Below are 19,222 nucleotides of genomic sequence, written 5' to 3'. Positions count from 1 at the left end.
TGCTATTGATGTTGTTGTTATTCGCATTCGGTTCTGCGTGTATCCTTTTTATTGCGCTTCTGCTGAGTATCAATGTTTGAACTGCATTTGATTCTAGTAGGACTACCGCTAGGCAGTATTGTACGCGAACGAAAGGAAGAAAAGCAGACATGCGCACCTTGCCGGAATCGGATTTTCCCTCCTTTCTGGCACAGACAGGCAAAAGCACGTATCGAACGAACCACCAAAAAGAGGGGAAAGCTGGACTTACCATTGAGTGCGACATATAGCTGAACCATCCATCGATGCGAGCGAGGACCTAGCAGAGGAGACCGATTAGGCTGAGTCGACCAGTTTGAGTTTGGCGGCGATCCTGTCGAGAGGGACATAAAACACAGCAGGCGAAACACGTGTAACTTAAAAGCGAACTTCGGTTTGGGGTTGTGGGAAAGGAAAACCCATCATAGCAAGCGGTGTGGCTTGTGAGTTATTGATTTTTCCTCTGCGCCTCATCGCAGCAACCCACTTTCGGCTCAGCCCCTTCTCGTTGTCGCGGCCTCCTATGTTCATGTTCGGTATAGTGCAGTGCGTTTAATATTCTCGAACTTGGAATAGTGCAATTGAACTAGTGGATTAAAGTGGATCTTTTGGATAAAACTGAATAAACATGGGTTTACGAAGACGGACCATCGATTCCGTGGAAACGGTGCATCGCGAACCGCAGGTTCATCGGGAAACTTGGGTTTCCACTAACAAGATTCTCAACAGTAGCCTCATTAGTGCGAAGCGCATGAATAGTCGGAATCCAAATTTCGATTACGATGAAACCAAACTTCTCATTTCTCTCTGGGGTGACCCTCAAGTGCAAAAAACCCTAATCACGACCCACAAAAAGCACCCGGTAATCGCAGATCTGGCCAAAAGAATGCGCGAACATGGATACAATCGGTCAACGGAGGAAATTAACACGCGCATCAAGAACCTCAAGTGTTTCTACAATCGAATCAAGAAGGACATGGCCGCCGGAATCATCAATCAAACCACTTGGAAGCATTACTCGGAAATGGACGAAATCATAAGCCGACCGGTGTTTGGAAATGCCCACCGGATGCACATGATGCAGCAGCAAAAGCAGCAGGAAGAGCAGGAGGAGCTCAAGAAGCAAATCCTGGAACAGCAGGAGCAGATGCAGCGCTTTCCCGTTAAGCTGGAGGTGATGAGCGATGACGATTCGACGGAGATTCGGGCGGAGGATTTGCTGACCATCGATACGAATCCGCCACCGGATGACGATGGAGACGCGCTAAAGAAGGAGGAGCTGAACATTAAGGATGACTGCGAGAAGAATGGTCTGGGAGCATCTGGGGGTGGCGTTGGAGACGAATACGATGATGATGATGAAGATGACGACGATGATAGCGACTTTGATGTGGAAAAGTAAGTACGAATACTGAACTGTTCCATTAGAAAAATGTTAACGCGAAGTAGGCTGTCAATGAAATTGGTTTTGCATCATTGATGATCGTTGATAATTTATTTTACGATTTTGAAATACAATCAACTCTCCATAACTCGATATTGAAAGCACAATCTAGCTAGGAAGATATTAAGTTATAGAACACAAATCCAGTGCAATTGCGATCAAACAAATCGGAGGTGGGACATTTTGCATAAAGACATTTCGCATAAAGACATTTCGCATAAGGACGTTTCGCATACGGACGTTTGGCATAATGGCCATTTGGCATAATGAGAATTATATGCCTTCTTTAAAATGGTACCTGTTCTTGTATGAAACTACTTTATGCGAAACGTCCATTATGCCAAACGTCCGTATGCGAAACGTCCTTATGCGAAACGTCTTTATGCAAAATGGATCATCCCAAAAAAAAATCATCGAAGTTGCCATGAAAACCGACGCTCACTATGGCTCTCTAATTCGATATCGAAATACGGAATATCGAATAAGGGAAAGTTAACTGTATAAAAAAAATCAGTTGGTTTAGTACTGTTATAGCTGAGTAAGTATCATATTTTCTGCATGTAAGCGCATACAGTGTTAATTTTGTAAATCAACATTAATCCTCAAGCAGAGCATTAATGTTTAACGATTACCAATGATTGATTGGGTGATTAATGATTAAATTCAATTTTACCATGAATAATAATTATTATTAATGAATAAATTAAATAAACAAATTTTGTTGAAGCCATGAATAATGAGTGTGATTAATAATTAAACCAAAGTATTAGTAATTAATCATACTCTAATGATTGATGATTTAACTTTTATTTAATGTGATTATTGATTATTGAATAATGATTAAATTCGGTATGATTAGTGATAATGATTAATGATTATGATCAGTAATGAATTGGAACTGAATACGTGCCAAATGCTAACGCGTTCCAATATTTGCACATGAACGTTCCAATATTTGCACATGAACGCAGTAAACAATGATCTCCCGAGCAGTACACCACCACTACTACTGAACTCCCGTTCAGTTTATAAAAGTGATCGAGCGCATACACAAGATATGGATTACCTTATTACCGTCAAACTAAACACATAGCTGCAAAATACTCACTTTTATATTTTTGACTACCAAGAATTTAGCATAGCATAGCATAGACTGACTGTACATGTCAATGGTTGCTACTCCGTGATTGATTGGAACTGGTAAGAATTGCACTAGGATCCAAATGAATAAGGGATGGGAGTTTCCGCTTACTCTCGAAGTGCAATTTTAGCAGATCTAATATTATTGATCAATAACGGCGCCGGCCAAGTCCTTACAGTCAGTTGGGATGGGGAAGGAATGTTAGGGTGTAATGATTGTTGCTTCTAGAGACCGAGAATACCTCTGCATCTCCACAATCACCACGGGAAGGGTGTTTATTAGTGAGGGAGGAAAAGATCTGGGAGTCACCTCTGGTCGGTGATGCGATCCATGGACAAGGGGGAAATATACGACTTGTATTTAAAGCTAGTTTTGTATTTTTGTCTCGAGAAGTTTTTGGAAAAAATACGTCAACATCTATAATGTCGAACAATTCAAAAGACGTTTTTATTAATGACGAAAACTGAAAATTGCCTGTATATATTTAGACTTAATTGAAACAGGAATAATGCCGACACTTGTAGTGACGAACCATACATAGTTTGTTTGAAAATTACATATGAGTATTACTGTGCATTTTGTCTCGATATGGTAGAAGTCAACATCCACAATGTCGAACAATTCAAGAGATAATTTTTAATAATGTCAAAAAGAGAAAAATATATGTATATTGTAGTTGTATAAGAAAAAAGCATAATGCCGACACTTATAGTGACGAACCATACAAAGTTTGTTTTAATATTACATAAAAGTTACGCTTTCGAGAAAAAATGTGTTATCATAAGCATGAAACGAACTCACAAGTTGGTAATCCATTCTCGACTGAACACAAAACTGACACTGACAGCAAAACTTCTTGGCGTCCCGAAAACAAACCGTCTTGCTTGGGCCTTCCCAAATACCTACCCAGCAAGACGCTCCAAAACAGGGAAAAAAAAATCTCTGGTGACGAAAACACGCGCGAATCCGTCAGCAAAATCAATCGGACGACGCAAAACCGAACCGTCCTGCTTGGGCTTCACAAAGCACTACCTATATTTTTGACTACCAAGAATTTAACCCATAAAGGTGTTGTGTATTTGTCAAAATTAATTCAGTACAATTTTCGGCTCTCGTGGGTTCACAGTAGATTTGGAATTGCTGAATCTGATGCTGTTCCCAGAAATGTTCCAGCACGTCACAAGTTTAAGCTATATGTCGCCAAAGTTATATAAAACACTGTTTTTAACGATGTTTACATGAGTTTTAAAGTATGATTTAACATACTTTTTAGAGTTCTCATACACTAAGCATGCAAAACAGAACATCATCTTTCATTTCAGATATAATTTGGCTTGAAAGACACGTTTTAATTTTGATTAAACCGACTGTTTCAACATGTTTGCAGTCTCCATACATAATTTTTCGTTTATCTTTTATGTGGAAATACAATACTTTACTAAACCATCAAAATATAACTTTTAAGCATATCAAATATTATGAACTTTGTTGATAAATGTTGTCTGAAATAGTCAAATTCTCCTTTTCCAACAGCCAATATCTCAAAAACTAGACGTGCTATAAAATTTCTAAGAACGGCAATGGATTTAGCAACCCGATATTAAGTAAATAGCGGTATGTTGGTGCTTGAGACAAAAACGTGTTTCACAGTGTTATAATTAAACCCAAATTTGATCAAAATTTCCAATTTTAAAATATTGTTATAAGTCGTCTTTTAACCAAATTCTATCGTTTTATCTAAGTCAAAGTTTTTAGGACTAGACCATTTTGTAGAAATTTCATTATAAGATCACTGTGAAAAAAGTTTGACAAATATTTTTCTGAACAATGTTTCGCGATTCGTGATTTAAAATTATGATTAGATAGAAATCTGAAATTTTGTGACTTTTCACAAATGACCCATGATCTTGAAACGCTCAAAAATCAATCTTTGAACCGATTTTCGTTCTTTTTGCTTTATATGAAAGATATGATACCGGAAAGAAGGAAGAAGGACGTTGAACATTTTTTGTTAGTATGTCCACTCTCCAGGAATTATTCCGGAAATTTCTTCAGGGATTCCACCAGGAAATTTTGCAGAGGTTCCACTAGGAATTCCTCCAGGGATTCCACAAGAAAATACTTCAAGATTTTCCTTCAAGAATTCTCCCAGGGATATTTCTCAAAAAATCGCTACATGAATCACTCCAAAGATTTTACCAAATAATCCTGCAGGAATTCCCCGAGGAATTCTTCCAGAGATTTGTTATTGGCCTCCGAAAAATCATGTAAAAATTCCCCTAAAGATTCCCTCATGAATTCCTCCAAGGATTTAATCTGAAATTACCCTAAAAGTATCTCCAGGGGTATCCTTCCCTGAAGAAATTTTTAAAAAGCTTCTGGATAATTTCCTGGAAGAATCGCTGGAGAAATTCTTTGAGCCATCCCTGGAGAAATCTCTAGGGAAAATTCATGAAGAAATCCTTAGAGCAATCCCTAGTGATCGCTCTAGAAAAAAATATGGAGAAATATCTGTAGTATCACATGAAGGAATCCTTAGAGTAATCTCTAGACGAATCTTTGAGGGACAATCTTGATCAATCCTTGTCTAATCACTGGAAGATTCTTTGGGAAAATTTTAGAAAAATATCTTGCAGGAGTCTCTGGAGGAATTCCAGAAGAAATCTCTTGTACAATTTTTAGTGGAATCTGTGTAATGATTTTTTGGCGTTATACTTGGAGAAATTCCTGAAGAATTTGCTGGGTAAATCTCTGTAGGAATCCCTGTAGAGATTTTCCTGGATAAATTTCTGAAGTAATCTGGAGAAATTCCTGTTGGAATCTCTGAAGCATTACTTGGGTAAATTGCTGAAGGAATCCCTGGAGGCATCTCAGGAGGAATCCGTGGAGAAATTCCTGGAGTAATCTTTGGAGGAATTCCTGGAAGAATCACTGTGAAGCTTATGCAGGAGGAATCCCTGGAGAAACCCCTGCAGAGATATTTCAGCAGAAATCCCTTGAAAATCTTTGGAGGGTTCGATGGAGAAATTTCTGAAGAAATCGCTGAACAAATATCTGGAGGAATCCATGGAGGAATTTTCCTTGAGGAATCTAGGTATAGAATTTTCTAATATAATCCCTGGAGAAAGTCTTAGAGTATATTCTGATAAAATTCCTGTAGGATGATGCCATAGTTAATTTTTAAAGGAATTTTCAAAGAAATTCTTGAAAGAATCCCCGGAGGAACTCTTAGAAGGTCAGAACGAATCTCTGAAGAAATTTCTGTGGGAATTCCTTGAAGATTACCTGGAAAATTACTGGAAGTACTTCAAGTACTCCTGGAGGAATTCCTCAAAAAATTCGTGAAGTAAATTCTTGTGAAATCCCTGGAGAATTTCCTGACGTAATGCCTCGAGCGATCTCTAGATAATCCCTGGAATTTTTGTTTAAATATCTAGAGTAATCCTTGAATATATTGTTCTAGTGTAAGTCCTGGAGAACGATTTGGAGACATCTCTCATAGGATCCCTACAGAGTTTTTGAATCCTTGAAGGAGTATCTGAAATAATCACTATATTGCGGGGAAATTTGAAAATTTGGATAAATACCTTCGCGGAAATAACGCGCAGCGAGAAATCTCCGCATAGAACAAATGAACCACAGTAAGCAGTGCAGTTTTTTTTTATCAGCATGTAAACATCATGATGGGTGGATCACGGCAGATTTTCCTTGCAAACTATTGATTGCCATTCCAGTAGTGATTTCAAGGCCATTGAAACCTTATCCCGAATTCTCCTCCATTATGAGGATACTGACTCCTACCTTACAACCTTAATCAATTTGTGAATGCGTTGAAAATATGTTCTGGATAGTGCCTCTCAAGGAAAAGTGTGGAAGACAAGCAGCATACATATATACACTACCCGTCATAAATACGGACTCACTAAAATAAGTATTGCAACACTCAGCTGAATATTGAATCACCCTGAAAAGTTTAGCATCACCTCAAAACAGGTTAATTCACAGTGCTATACTCCTTATGACTTGCAAAGAAGCGATCTTCAGCAAAGTTGTTCAGGGGATCAAGGACATCCGGAAAGCGAACAGTTTAGTTCGCGATTTTTTCCACTAGGTGGCGCTAGTGAGCATACAAAATTGAGCATTTTGAACGAGTTCTAGCTTGTGATCCATAAGAGATAGAAAGTTCGGGTCTTCGGCAAAGTTGCTCAGGGGTTCAAGGACATCCGGAAAGCGAACAGTTTAGTTCGCGATTTTTCCGCTATGTGGCGCTAGTGAGCATGTAAATTTGAGCATTTCAAACGAGTTGTAGCTTAGTATCCATAAGAGATAGAAAGTTCGGGTCTTCGGCAAAGTTGCTCAGGGATTCAAGGACAAGCTAGAACTGGTTTGAAATGCTCAATTTTGCATGCTCATTAGCGCCACCTAGCGGAAAAATCGCGAACTAAACTGTTCGCTTTCCGGATGTCCTTGAACCACTGAGCAACTTTGCCGAAGACCCGAATTTTCTATCTCTTATGGATCACAAGCTAGAACTCGTTTGAAATGTTCAATTTTACATGCTCACTAGCGCCACCTAGCACAAAAATCGCGAACTAAACTGATCGCTTTCCAGATGTCTTTGAACCCCTGAGCAACTTTGCCGAAGACCCGAACTTCCTATCTCTTATGGATCAAAAGCTAGAACTAGTTCAAAATGCTCAATTTTACATGCTCACTAGCGCCACCTAGTGACAAAATCGCGAACTAAACTGATCGCTTTCCATATGTCCTTGAACCCCTGAGCAACTTTGCCGAAGACCCGAAATTTCTATCTCTTATGGATCACAAGCTAGAACTAGTTCAAAATGCTCAATTTTACATGCTCACTAGCGCCACCTAGCGGAAAAATCGCGAACTAAACTGATCGCTTTCCATATGTTCTTGAACCCCTGAGCAACTTTGCCGAAGACCCGAACTTTCTATCTCTTATGGATCACAAGCTAGAACTAGTTCAAAATGCTCAATTTTGCATGCTCACTAGCGCCACCTAGCGGCAAAATCGCGAACTAAACTGTTCGCTTTCCGGATGTCCTTGAACCCCTGAGCAACTTTGCCGAAGACCCGAACTTTCTATCTCTTATGGATCACAAGCTAGAACTCGTTCAAAATGCTCAATTTTGCATGCTCACTAGCGCCACCTAGCGGAAAAATCGCGAACTAAATTGTTCGCTTTCCGGATGTCCTTGATCCCCTGAACAACTTTGCTGAAGATCGTTTCTTTGCAAGTCGTAAGGATCTCGAGATATAGCAATGTGAATTAACCTGTTTTGAGATTGAGGTGATGCTAAACTTTTTGGGGGTAATTTTTTCAGCTGAGTGTTGCAATACTTATTTTCAGTGAGTCCGTATTTATGACGGGTAGTGTATTATATTTTGTTTAAATTGGTTGTTGAGTTACTCGTCGATCCAGTCATTGATTTAATGATCCGGTTTACTAAATCAATTTGGATTGAATTGGACGGTTTGTTTTCTTAATCTCTTATCAGAGTTATTTGTAGCATTCCTTTCGGTGCATGTGACAGGAACTGCTCAAAGTCCAAAGTGGCAGCAAATAAATAATGAAAATCAGGGGTCACTACGATGATTTTGGTGGAAAATTTTCAGATGAATCTTTCTGAATTTTCCAGGAATCAATTTTTTTTCTTGCAACGCGTAGGGGAGGTGGGGGTAACACCGACACCCTAAGGTTTAGAGCTGTTTAAAAATATAGGAAGGCAATAATTATTACTTTTTTCTACGCAGGCTCTTTGTATAGGTAGTTAGCTATGGAATCTGTACATTACAACTGTAAAAATATGGTTATTTTGACAAATTAGGTACGTTTTGTAAACTTAGTAAAAACAGAATTATTCAATTCGGTGTAGGTAAGACCGCCACCCCTAGGGTAACACCGTCACTCAAGGGGGTAACACCGTCACCGATGCCCATGATGACGAATAATGGACTTTATAAACTAGACGCGTAATCAGAATATGAACTAGTTACATTAATATCTTATCGTATATTATTCGTAGCATTGTACAGCCATGTCTTATATAGCGGTATTTTCAAAAGAATCATTGTTCTGAACAATCTTCTATTACTCTTAGTTCGCCCATACAATTTGCCGCCAAGTGTGAATGTATAATTGATAATTGGGGATTATGTCCAATATCTGGTGATTCCTAATGAACTTTTAAAATTTCTAGGACGTCCTGTGAACTCCTAGTGGGGTAATGGATTTCTAGTGGTATTTTGAGTAGTTCTGGCAAAACGTTTGCGATTTTGAAAAGGCGGTTTCCTGAGGAATTCGCTAAGTGCCAAAAAAATATTTTTTTGAAAATTTTCATCGGACGCTTGAGAATTTTTAGCAATATCGAAGCGAAATCTTAAGAAGATCCTGGAAATGAACTTATCCATCGGTGTACTAAAATCACTTGGTCCCAGATTTGTGACGCTGGAGCGGGTCCAGATTAAGTGGGAATCATACGGGAGCGTGCCCCGCTCAAGTGTCACATTTTTCGGACTGAGTGATTTTAATACACCGATGCATAAGTCAATTCTAAGCGGATTCCTAGCGAGATGCTTCAGAGTCCTCGCGTGTTCCTGTAGATTCCTTACGAGCACCTGAAGATTCCTATCAGATTCTTTAGATTTCATAGAAGGATCCTTTAAATTTTCGTTTGAAAGCTCCACATTAAAAATGACATTTTTTCCTGGAACCTTTCACACACCAATAAGCTATGATAATAGAAGAATGAGTACCGTAAATTCGGGTGAAATTGATCAGTAGGGTGAAATTGATCACTGTGTCACACGATTTTATTTCCCTTTTATAGAGCACAGAAATCAATTGCAGGTTGTGAAGTTTTTTGTGTTAAGGAATGTTTATTTCTATGAAAATAATAGAAAATTCCATAATCTTGTTCTGTGTGGTATTGGCAGGCACCATTAAACTTATAGTTTTAAGGTGATCATAGAACGAAGCCACACCTCAAATTTTCAAGAGCACAAGACTTGAAAACAAAACAGCGCTCCGCGTTGAAAATTTATCCCACTGGTCACCACCAGCGAGCAAGCAATCTGATTGATTTTCAACGCGAACTGTTGTCAGATTATCCAGTCTTGTGCACTTGAAAATTCAAATTTTTGCTTCGTTTTATAATCACCTTAAACAAGAATTTGGACATGGTGTCAACCTGAAAATATGTAAGGATGCTTGAAATATATCCCCAAAACAAATTCTATCATCAAAATTCGTGCCAATTTGTTCATTTTGTTGTAATGATTGATTTTTTCATAGATATCAGAAGACTCCTTCGGAAATTGCCTACATTTAGGCGTTTTCTACCGTATTGTTGAAAATTAATTGTTTATGATTTCCATATATGTTGCCTTGTTAAGAATTTGGTAACCATATTTGGATTCAGGAGGCCCTAATTAACCCTCTAATACCCAACCCCGCCTTTAGACGGAGTACACTTTGGAATTTTGTGTATTTGTTCGTAGCTCGGAAATCAAAATGATTTTATTTTTGGCTAAAACCTTGACTCATAACACGCATATAAGAAAAGTTTTTTATGACCTTTGAAACTTTTTTGTATTTTTGAAAATTGTTTGAAAAATTGTATTCTTATATAACCTACAAATACCCGGGGTTCATTTAACGTGTGATATAAAAAATCGTACCTTTTATATTTTTCTACGATCAACCTATCACAAAAAAGAGCTTGGTGGTATTCAAATAATTTTAAACATTTTTTTCCGATAAATACACGGAAAACAAAAATATTTCCAGAAAAATATGAAAAATTTAATATTTTTGAAACTAGCGTAAAAATTTGAATTTTCATGATTGCCAAAAATCAGTAACTAGAAGAGGCTTCAAGAAAAAATGAAAAAGGGTAGGGATGTTCAAAAACAAAAATTATAAAAATCAAAAACCGAAATCCATAGATTTGCGAATAAAAATAAATCATTGCCCAAAACGTGTTTAGAACGATTTTAGATAATTAAAAATGATATTTAGATCGAAAATAAAAATTTGGGTATTAGAGGGTTAAATAAGTAAAGTTGTTTTCAAAACTAACAATAATTGTTTTGACAGGTGATCAATTTCACCCCAAAACGGAGTTCCTTGATTTTTTATTCTAGAGACGATTTTTAGCACTAAAATCACAACTGTATGAAAATTTGAGTATATACGCCAATGAGGCTCTCCGTCGTATTTGTTTTCCTGCATTAAATTGTATGGAATTGGCAACATCATGAAAAACAGACATGGAAAACGGTGAAAAGTGATCAATTTCACCCGAAATTACGGTAGTCATTAAGTTTGATACCCGCAAGATGGATCAACCTTTGTTCAATTCAATTTTTCTCTTCTTCGAGATGAACTTGCCTAAGGCTGAATGTCTCGTGAATTAAGATAATAATAATAAGTTTTTCTCTAAACTAGTATCTAATACTCACATTCTGATTATGATGGACATATATCCTATTGAAAATACATATGTTTTGTTTACAAATCCTTAAACTATTTTGTAAATTTTAAATACAGAATAGTCTTTAAGCAAATAATTAAAACAAATCCAAAATAATACACAAATGACTTCAAAAAACAATGTGACCTATCTCGCCCCTTTTCCACCTCGATAGTATGCAATGTATTGTTGGAGCAACTTAATGTTTTTTCATTGTACATTTTTACAAATAAGAGTTGTAAGAAACAATTAAAAACAAACCCTTATACTTCAAGTTGCTACAAGTATGTTATCTAATGAAATTATTCATGTCACAAAAATATATAAATTGCGTTTCAAAATGACACTGACCCATTTTGCTTCTTACTCTATACCATACCAAAAAATGTGTTTAGTCATATTAAGTAAAACAAGGTCATAAATGCATTTTCAAGAGAACTAGACTAGACCTACAATCTACAATACTTACAATAAGCATTTTTTTATTTCGTTCTATTCTAGTGAATTCAACGATGGCCTTGATGAAATACTATCAAAAGCAAGATCCGCCGTCAAACCATCATCTGACCCACCCACAAAAGACCGATCTAGTCCGCAGGTGACCATCAATGGATCCAAACCCCCAACTCCAGTAGCATCCGTCATGACGCCTAATACTACCGCTACGACCCAGGGAAAGATATCCGTTGTTCCAACCAACCTTTTGCTGAAACCTCCCACATCCAGCGTGAGCATGAACACCCCCATACAGATCTACACTCAACCAACTATGAGCTTGGGAGCCTCCACAGCGCTCGTTCACACGTCCCAAACGTCCATCACATCCACCGCACCCACACCTGGAATGGCACCAATGAAACTGTTGCTCGTGAATACCGTTTCCAAAGATGGGACAACGAAGCAAATTCTAACGCCTGCTTCGGAACTTCCCCAGATGCCACAGATGCGACCCGCTCCCATGCTTCAACCGAGGCCTTCTATCATTCCAATCGCACCGAAACCACCCACGGTCAGCATTCCGGCCATCAACGTCTCGCAGAAGCCCATCAGCGTGATGCCTACAATGACTGCAGCGCCAAAAGCACCAAAGGCGATACCAATTCCAGTGCCGCCGGGAGAAAAGTCTCCTGGGTTCAAGAAAATGTTCAGCCAACTGGTGGCCGTTCAGCGTGAAAACCTCGCAGTTTCCAGAGCGAGATTGGCCCTCGAGAAGGAGCGACTCGAGTTCGAAAAACAGATTGGTGGTCCATTGGTAGATGTGGTACGCAGTTTGAGCGGTTTCTTCAACGGCTTCTTGCAGCAACACGCCCAACAAAAGCATGGTCAGATCGTCAACGGAAGTAACGGTCAAGAAAAGGGACAACCGGCAGCCAAGAAACGACGAACTGAGGGTAGCGTTGAAAAGCCACAGCAATCTACGGTTACCACCACCGATTCTGTGAAAACGGAAGTGATAAGCGACGATGATAACTGAGAGTAGTTAAAATTAATTTCTTCGGATTTATTCCAATCGTCGTACAGACCTTTTTTTGTTTTTGTTCCACGAGTTTATAATTTATTTAATTTATTGCTGTAGAACTAGCAACAAACTTGAATTCGATAACAGTTTGCTGAACTAAAGAGTTAATATTTAACACACTTCAAGTAAGAATAAAAAAGACCCTATATTTCTAGTAACAGTTTTCGTACACGTTGTTCATCAGTTCCATATCACGGATTTCCATTATGTCCGTCTTCAGTCGCTGTTTAATTATTTCGCGCAAAATGTCCTCCCGGTGCTTCTCGTCATCGATGCCCATCCGGTATAGGGAATTGTCCGTGATTCTGAGCAATGCTCGGCCAGTTATTTCGTGCTATAATCAGGGAGTGGAGATTGTTAAACGATATAAATTGACAAAAACGACTGAGAAGACTTGTTGTATTTTCGGCATATATGTTCTCTTCGTCATGGGTGGTTTTCTAAAAATTTGCATCTTTCAGCATACAGGGGAAAGGGCAGTTTGGTTACCTTAAGGATGATTTATCCATTGGAGAACTAAATTCACACGATCCAAAAATTTTGACACGAAGCATGCTGAGAAGCATTCAGAAGCATGTCACGCGAGAATTTAATTCATCGACGGATAAGTCCATTTATACATTTGCCAATCTTGTAAAATTACTCATAAGGATTGTTACAAGAATCTTCTTTAATCGTTAAAAACAACTAATGAAGCAATCCTCAATGGCGTTTCTGAATGAATCAATAAGGCTGATAAAAATATTAAATTTCTTTTATGTCCGAGACCACTCGGAAGGTACGAGGGGAGGGATAAAAATAAATAAGGAACAAAAAAATGAAAATGAAAAAAACAAATATTTTTCGAATTTTTATTTTCAACGATAATTGTTAAACTTTTTTCAATCGTCCTCTGGATCATTATTTTACTTGTTTTTACTTTAAAAATTGATAAAAACCTAACTTATGTTCAAAAAATTATGAATCTTTTTTTTCTCCCCTTCAAAATTTTCGGATTTTTGAAGGGGGGGGGTGACATAAAAGAAAATTAATATTTGTATCAGCCTAAATGATTTCTTAAAACTATCACCAACAAAGTATATGATCTGGAACAAATTTTCATGAGCATTCCTGGAAGTAATTCATGAGAAGTTTTTGGAACATCCATAGATAATTATCAGAAGATTATTGAAGAATCTTAGGAAAAAGCTATGGAATAATCTAAGAACTATCGCATCGTGTTATATTTTTAAGGTCAAACCATAGCTACTACTGCAATAAAGAAGGCTGTACATTAAAATCGCCATTTCTTCAAAAATTTGTTTTTTTTTTTTTTTGAATGAGCGGTTATTGGAACACACAAAAATACCCAGTGACCCAATAAACGCTTACGAGCTCTTGTGTTTTCAATATAAAGAATTATTTTATCATATGAAAATAATGTCAGACGACTTCATTAGAAAGTTATTAAAATTGCTAGAATAAATCCGTTTGAGAAATGTTGGGTTTTGATATGAAAAATCGATGTTTACACTACTGAGCGGAAATAGGGGCATGAGCGCTGATGGTATGTCTTGTAATGTACGGCCATGATTTCTTCACGCTAAAACCTTTTATACAAATGTAACACAAATGTCGCCAAGGACCTTTTAAAAATTTCCTAAAATATGTTTCTTAACAACATACGGCCAGAATTATCTCATTATGTCTATTTTACCTGAAATACTTTTTGTGAAGCATTTTAAGGGTGCACTTTAAATGTGGTTTCCTGAAAGACAAGCGAACACACAATTCTTTGTATTCAATTTGAACGACCTGAATGTTCAAATCCGTACCTCCCCAGCCTAAAACTATCCTAGTATTTACTCTAGACATTGTTTCACTAATCCTTCAACCGAATTCTCCGAATTATTACTGTAGGAGATCTTCCAAAGATTTCCACAGAATTTCTTCCAAGGAATTCCACTAAGGTTTATTTAAGAGTTGTTGAAAAAATAATAGCTTAAGGGATTATTCAAGAAACCCTGCAAGAATTCCTCCACCTGTGCATATGAATTTCTTCAAGAATTTTTCCACGTTTTCTCCCAGGAATCAAGGAATTGCTTAAGGGGTTCTTAGAACAAATCTTTTTTTCTAGACATTTCTCTAGCACTCAATCCAAATATTACCGTCGCATTTTTTTAACAAATATTTCTACAAAAGTTTAACAAAACATTTCCATGCTATCTTCAAAAGTCTATTCAAGTTTTTACACGAGTTAATACTACAGCAATTTTCCCAATAATTCCTCCAAACATTCCTGAACAAAATTCTTTGGAGATTATGTCTGAAGTTTTTCAAGAAATTCCTTTACAAAATCATGCGAAATATTATCCAGAGATATGATTGATTTTTATTTTCGATTATCTCAGCAAATTATCTATGAAATCTTCTTAAACTTCCTCGAAAGTTTAGGAGTTCTTTCAGAGGTCCATGTTCATTAAGGATGACTTTAAAACATACATATTTTTTATCAGAGGTCCCTAGAAATTCGTGGAAGCATTTCATGAGAAGTTTTTGATTTAATTTTAGAGGATGTTTCAACCAGGAAACTTGGAGGATGTCCAAGGGAAGTGTATGGATGAATCACAGGATAAAATCTTGGAGGAATAAGAACTCTCTTAAAAAAATATTTTTGTAATTATTGGAGGGATTGTCATAATTTCCGAAATAAGCTGAAGACATTCCATTTCTGTTGTATTTCTTGTGAAAATTCAGACTGAATTCTTGAGATATCCTTAGCAAAATTTTTGGACAAATTCCCTAGGAATATTCGTAGAGAAATTCCTTGGGCAATAAAAGCTAAGTGTGCACCTTTAGAAATTTTCGAAGTAATATCTGAACATACCTGAAACTAGACCTGAAATAATTTCTGATGAAATTCCTATAGAAAATCATGAAAAAACACATACGATCAGTAATACTCATTACTCAATTTACCCATGTGATGTATTCATAGAGTGAAAACATTCAAAAGTGTGCATATTTCAAGAATTCAAGATGTTTCTAGATTGTGTCCGGTATTGGGAGCTATCCTTTAAGATTGATCAATTTGGTGCAAAAATACACCATCAAAACTCAATGTCAAAATTCTTATTTCTATTTTCAAATTGATTTTTGTACGTTACATGAATGATAATATTTATAATAAATGAGTAACAAGATGACATAAAAACAATAATATTTGAATTATGAATTTATTCGCTTAGGTGCCCGGTAATAGGAGATCTCCCCCTATATCCAAAGATGTCTGCAGGAATTCTTGATTCTTTAACGCAGCGGTTTTCAGATATGCTCCCGTTAATCGATCCAATAATGTCAACAAATATCGTGAGGTAAGTATTAAGTTAGTTTTTGTTTTTGTTAAGCACTTTGAAATAGGATGGTACAAAAGGCAAAACTGTTGTCTTTCAAAAAATTACTAGGTTTTGTTTTTAATTCAAAACACTGAGTGATTATTTCGCTCTATTAAAATATTCTCAATTTTGTATGAAAATTGCGCTTTTTAAACTGCGCATAAAATGCCTTAAAAATTGAACAATCATTCGAAACATAATTAATCAGAACAAAAACCAGATCGACGTAGATAGATAGAGAACTAAACAGTGGTTTGAGATGGGAACTTGAAGGATTGATCACAACCAGCACCATCGATTTCGTTGAGATTATTATTAGGACATCTTCAAACATTCAAACTGTCATTTCTCCAGAGATCCTGCACTGATTTCTTAGGATTACCTTTCAAAACTTTAACTAAAAATGTCTCTAATCATATCTTCAGAAATTAATCCAGATATTCCAGCTGGGATCTATAAGAAGTCCTCCAGATTTTCTTTGAGAAAGTTCTTAAAGCATTGATCAAAGATTTTTCCAGGGATGTCTCCATGCAATTGTCAAGGATATTTTTTCATAAACTATTGGAGAAATTCCTGAAAAACAGGTAGGTATTTCTGAAACAAACCTGTGATGAAATTTCTGTGGAAATTCCGAATAAACTCTTGCAAGGATTTCTATAAAAAATCCTAACTCCTAAGGTAATATTGGTGGATTTACTAGATAAATTAAAAAAATATTGAGAAAATAATCTATCGAATAATTGAACAATATTGTTCGGAAGAACTGCATACATTTCATTCCATTAGCGAAACTGTCCCTCCTACCTCTAAGCGCCTCTTACTGCTAAATTTCAGAAGGATTAGCCGACAAAAACCACCCAAGACGAAGAGAACAAAACTGCCGCAAAAACGTAAGTGTTCTCCAACTAGATATCCAACCTTTATAAACAGCTCACTATATTTGGCAAATTGTTCACTGCAATGCCTCCGGAGCCATTTCAGGGAGTCTGCCACTGTCCAAAGGCAAACCGCTTTCGGCCGAGCTGTTTTTGTCTAAAACAAGGGAATAACAATCAATCTCAACCATAAACAACAAACTTCATTGGCTTTGCGAAATAAACCTTATTTTTACCTTAGTTTTTGCAACGGGAGTGGTTTCCTCAACCATAATGTTGATTTCAGTGGCAATATAAATATAATGAATGAAATAAATTTATGAATGACGAAAAACTAGTAAACACTTCGAGCTGGTTCCAATTTTCCTTTGTTTTGTGAGAACTTCGTGAGCTTTCGGGAGAGAAAATGAGATGAGAATTAAAAAAAAACATTGTGAGATGTGAGGTAAACAATCAAAGCACGCAGCCAACGCTCTTGCAGGATGCATGCATCGGTAGGGTTACCAGACGTACTCTTTTTAGAGTACAAGTACTCTTTTTTGCCTTGAAAAATCGTATACTATTCTTTTTTGCTGAACGGGCTCTGGTGTACTCTTTTTCAGTTATTACTGATGATAATCGACAAATTATCTGTTGAAGAAACCAGATCAACCTTTTTCCCAGGATAACACAGATAATTCACAGATTTTCGACAAAAACTTGCTTAATCAAATTGGCTCGAGCAGCTAAAAAAAAAAATACGCTCGTCACCTCACTCAACACCGTAAATGATAAACTACTGATATACAAACAACTAGCTTTTAATTTTATATAAAAAAAAAGTCAGTTTAAATTCAAAATCACTTTGTTTTGAACAATTTAATCTTATTGAAGCAACTTTTTTTTATCAAGCACTTTCTTAAAACATTGTTTTGGCGATGCAATTTTTTATGAACCATGCTGTGGAAATGGAAAGGTTTCGAAGTATAGTATGGAAATCACAAAAATAAATTGTTAAATCAATCATGTTTCTAAATTTCAAAATGTTTCAACAAGCCATTGATAAAACTTAAATCAAAGACAATGCTTGAGGTTATTTTTAGATCTATGTTCCAATTATCTCAGTTCTTCTGGTTTCCGCACAAATTCATATGGTTCTACATTTTATTAAGAATATTCTTTCTAAGTATTAAAGACACAATTTTTTCAAAACACCTTATTTGAAAGAAAATATTTTTACAAAAAGTTGAACGATTTTCGGTATAGTAAATTTAATTAAAAAATATGTTGTTTGAAAAAAATCGGTTCACTGGGAGTCAATGTTCAATATAGTAAGAAAGCATTTTTCTGAATTGGTGAGAAATATAAGAGTTGAAATTTGTAAAATCTTTGATGAAAAGTTGAGAATAGTGTCTCCATGAAAATCTTAATTTTAATTGACATGTAGGAAAAATGGCTGTGATTAAGAAAAGGCAATTTTTTGGCAAGAAAATGTCGAAATTATTAATTAGTAGTGCATTTAAAATTTTTCAGGGTAGGCTAAGTGTACTCTTAAGTACTCTTTTACAGGGTTGAAAAAATGTACTCTTTATAGTGAGAGTAAATATGGTAACCCTGCATCGGGTGGATGTAGGGGAAACAAAGTCAAGATGGGCACTTCGTTTATTCGTTGTTCACACCCGTATTTTGACAGGCATCCTAAAGGGAGTTTTTTGTGTAAATTTAATTGAAATAAAAGGTGAATCAAATTCTTTTCATATTTTTTTGTCCATTTTCAAGATTTGAAAATTCATAGCTTAGCACAAACGTTAGAATAATCGATTCTTTTATCACAAATCGATTGCTAATGACGTGTCTGCTAAAAGGATTCTCGAATACTTTTTCAAATGGACGTAAGTAGCAAAATATGAAAAAAACGGAGTTTTCATTGCAAACGATTGTAAAAGTAGCAAAAACCATATTAAAATGGAAATTTCAATGATAATCGTTTAATACAAATATTGGCGTTATTTTTACTAGACGACGGAACACCACTTTTATTCATTTCCAAACGAAAAATCATATACGCCGTTTTGGTTACAAATCGACGAATCTATCAAAACAACTGACAGCATAGATACACTCGAACGATAACAGCGAAAGTAGTGAAAAAATAGACTTTGATACTTTTGATCGACTTTCGTCATTTTGATATCAAATGTTGTTTGCTACCGGGTCATCCAGTTGGAATTTACGAGTCAAGATCTTTTCAATGCCGTTTATACTCAAAATGTCACAGATGACTTCAATAGAGGCAACTCGAACGAGAATGGGACCGGTAAGGTCAGATGCGAAAAAGCTCACTCCAGATAAAGCTTAGATTCGCTCGGGG

At 36.4% G+C, this 19,222-nt stretch overlaps 2 protein-coding genes across 2 annotated transcripts; one reads left to right on the top strand and one right to left on the bottom strand.

The window, feature by feature from the left end:
• The first annotated feature begins 213 nt into the window (after positions 1 to 213).
• Positions 214 to 12,743, top strand: LOC5578526 (actin cytoskeleton-regulatory complex protein PAN1). The gene is made up of 2 exons (XM_001663867.2): positions 214 to 1,416; positions 11,606 to 12,743. The coding sequence occupies exons 1-2, from the start codon at positions 647 to 649 to the stop codon at positions 12,576 to 12,578; spliced, it is 1,743 nt and encodes a 580-aa protein (XP_001663917.1). The 5' UTR covers positions 214 to 646; the 3' UTR covers positions 12,579 to 12,743.
• On the bottom strand, positions 12,585 to 17,263 carry LOC5578525 (protein aveugle). Its single transcript, XM_001663866.2, has 3 exons — positions 17,109 to 17,263; positions 16,916 to 17,029; positions 12,585 to 12,957 (listed from the first exon to the last, which is right to left on the bottom strand). The coding sequence occupies exons 1-3, from the start codon at positions 17,142 to 17,144 to the stop codon at positions 12,775 to 12,777; spliced, it is 333 nt and encodes a 110-aa protein (XP_001663916.1). The 5' UTR covers positions 17,145 to 17,263; the 3' UTR covers positions 12,585 to 12,774.
• Positions 17,264 to 19,222: the final 1,959 nt, after the last annotated feature.

This window comes from Aedes aegypti, chromosome 3 (assembly GCF_002204515.2).
Source record: "Aedes aegypti strain LVP_AGWG chromosome 3, AaegL5.0 Primary Assembly, whole genome shotgun sequence".
NCBI classification, from domain to species: Eukaryota; Metazoa; Arthropoda; class Insecta; order Diptera; family Culicidae; genus Aedes; species Aedes aegypti.
Note: the sequence above shows the minus strand (reverse complement) of the source record. Positions and strands in the feature narration are given on the sequence as shown.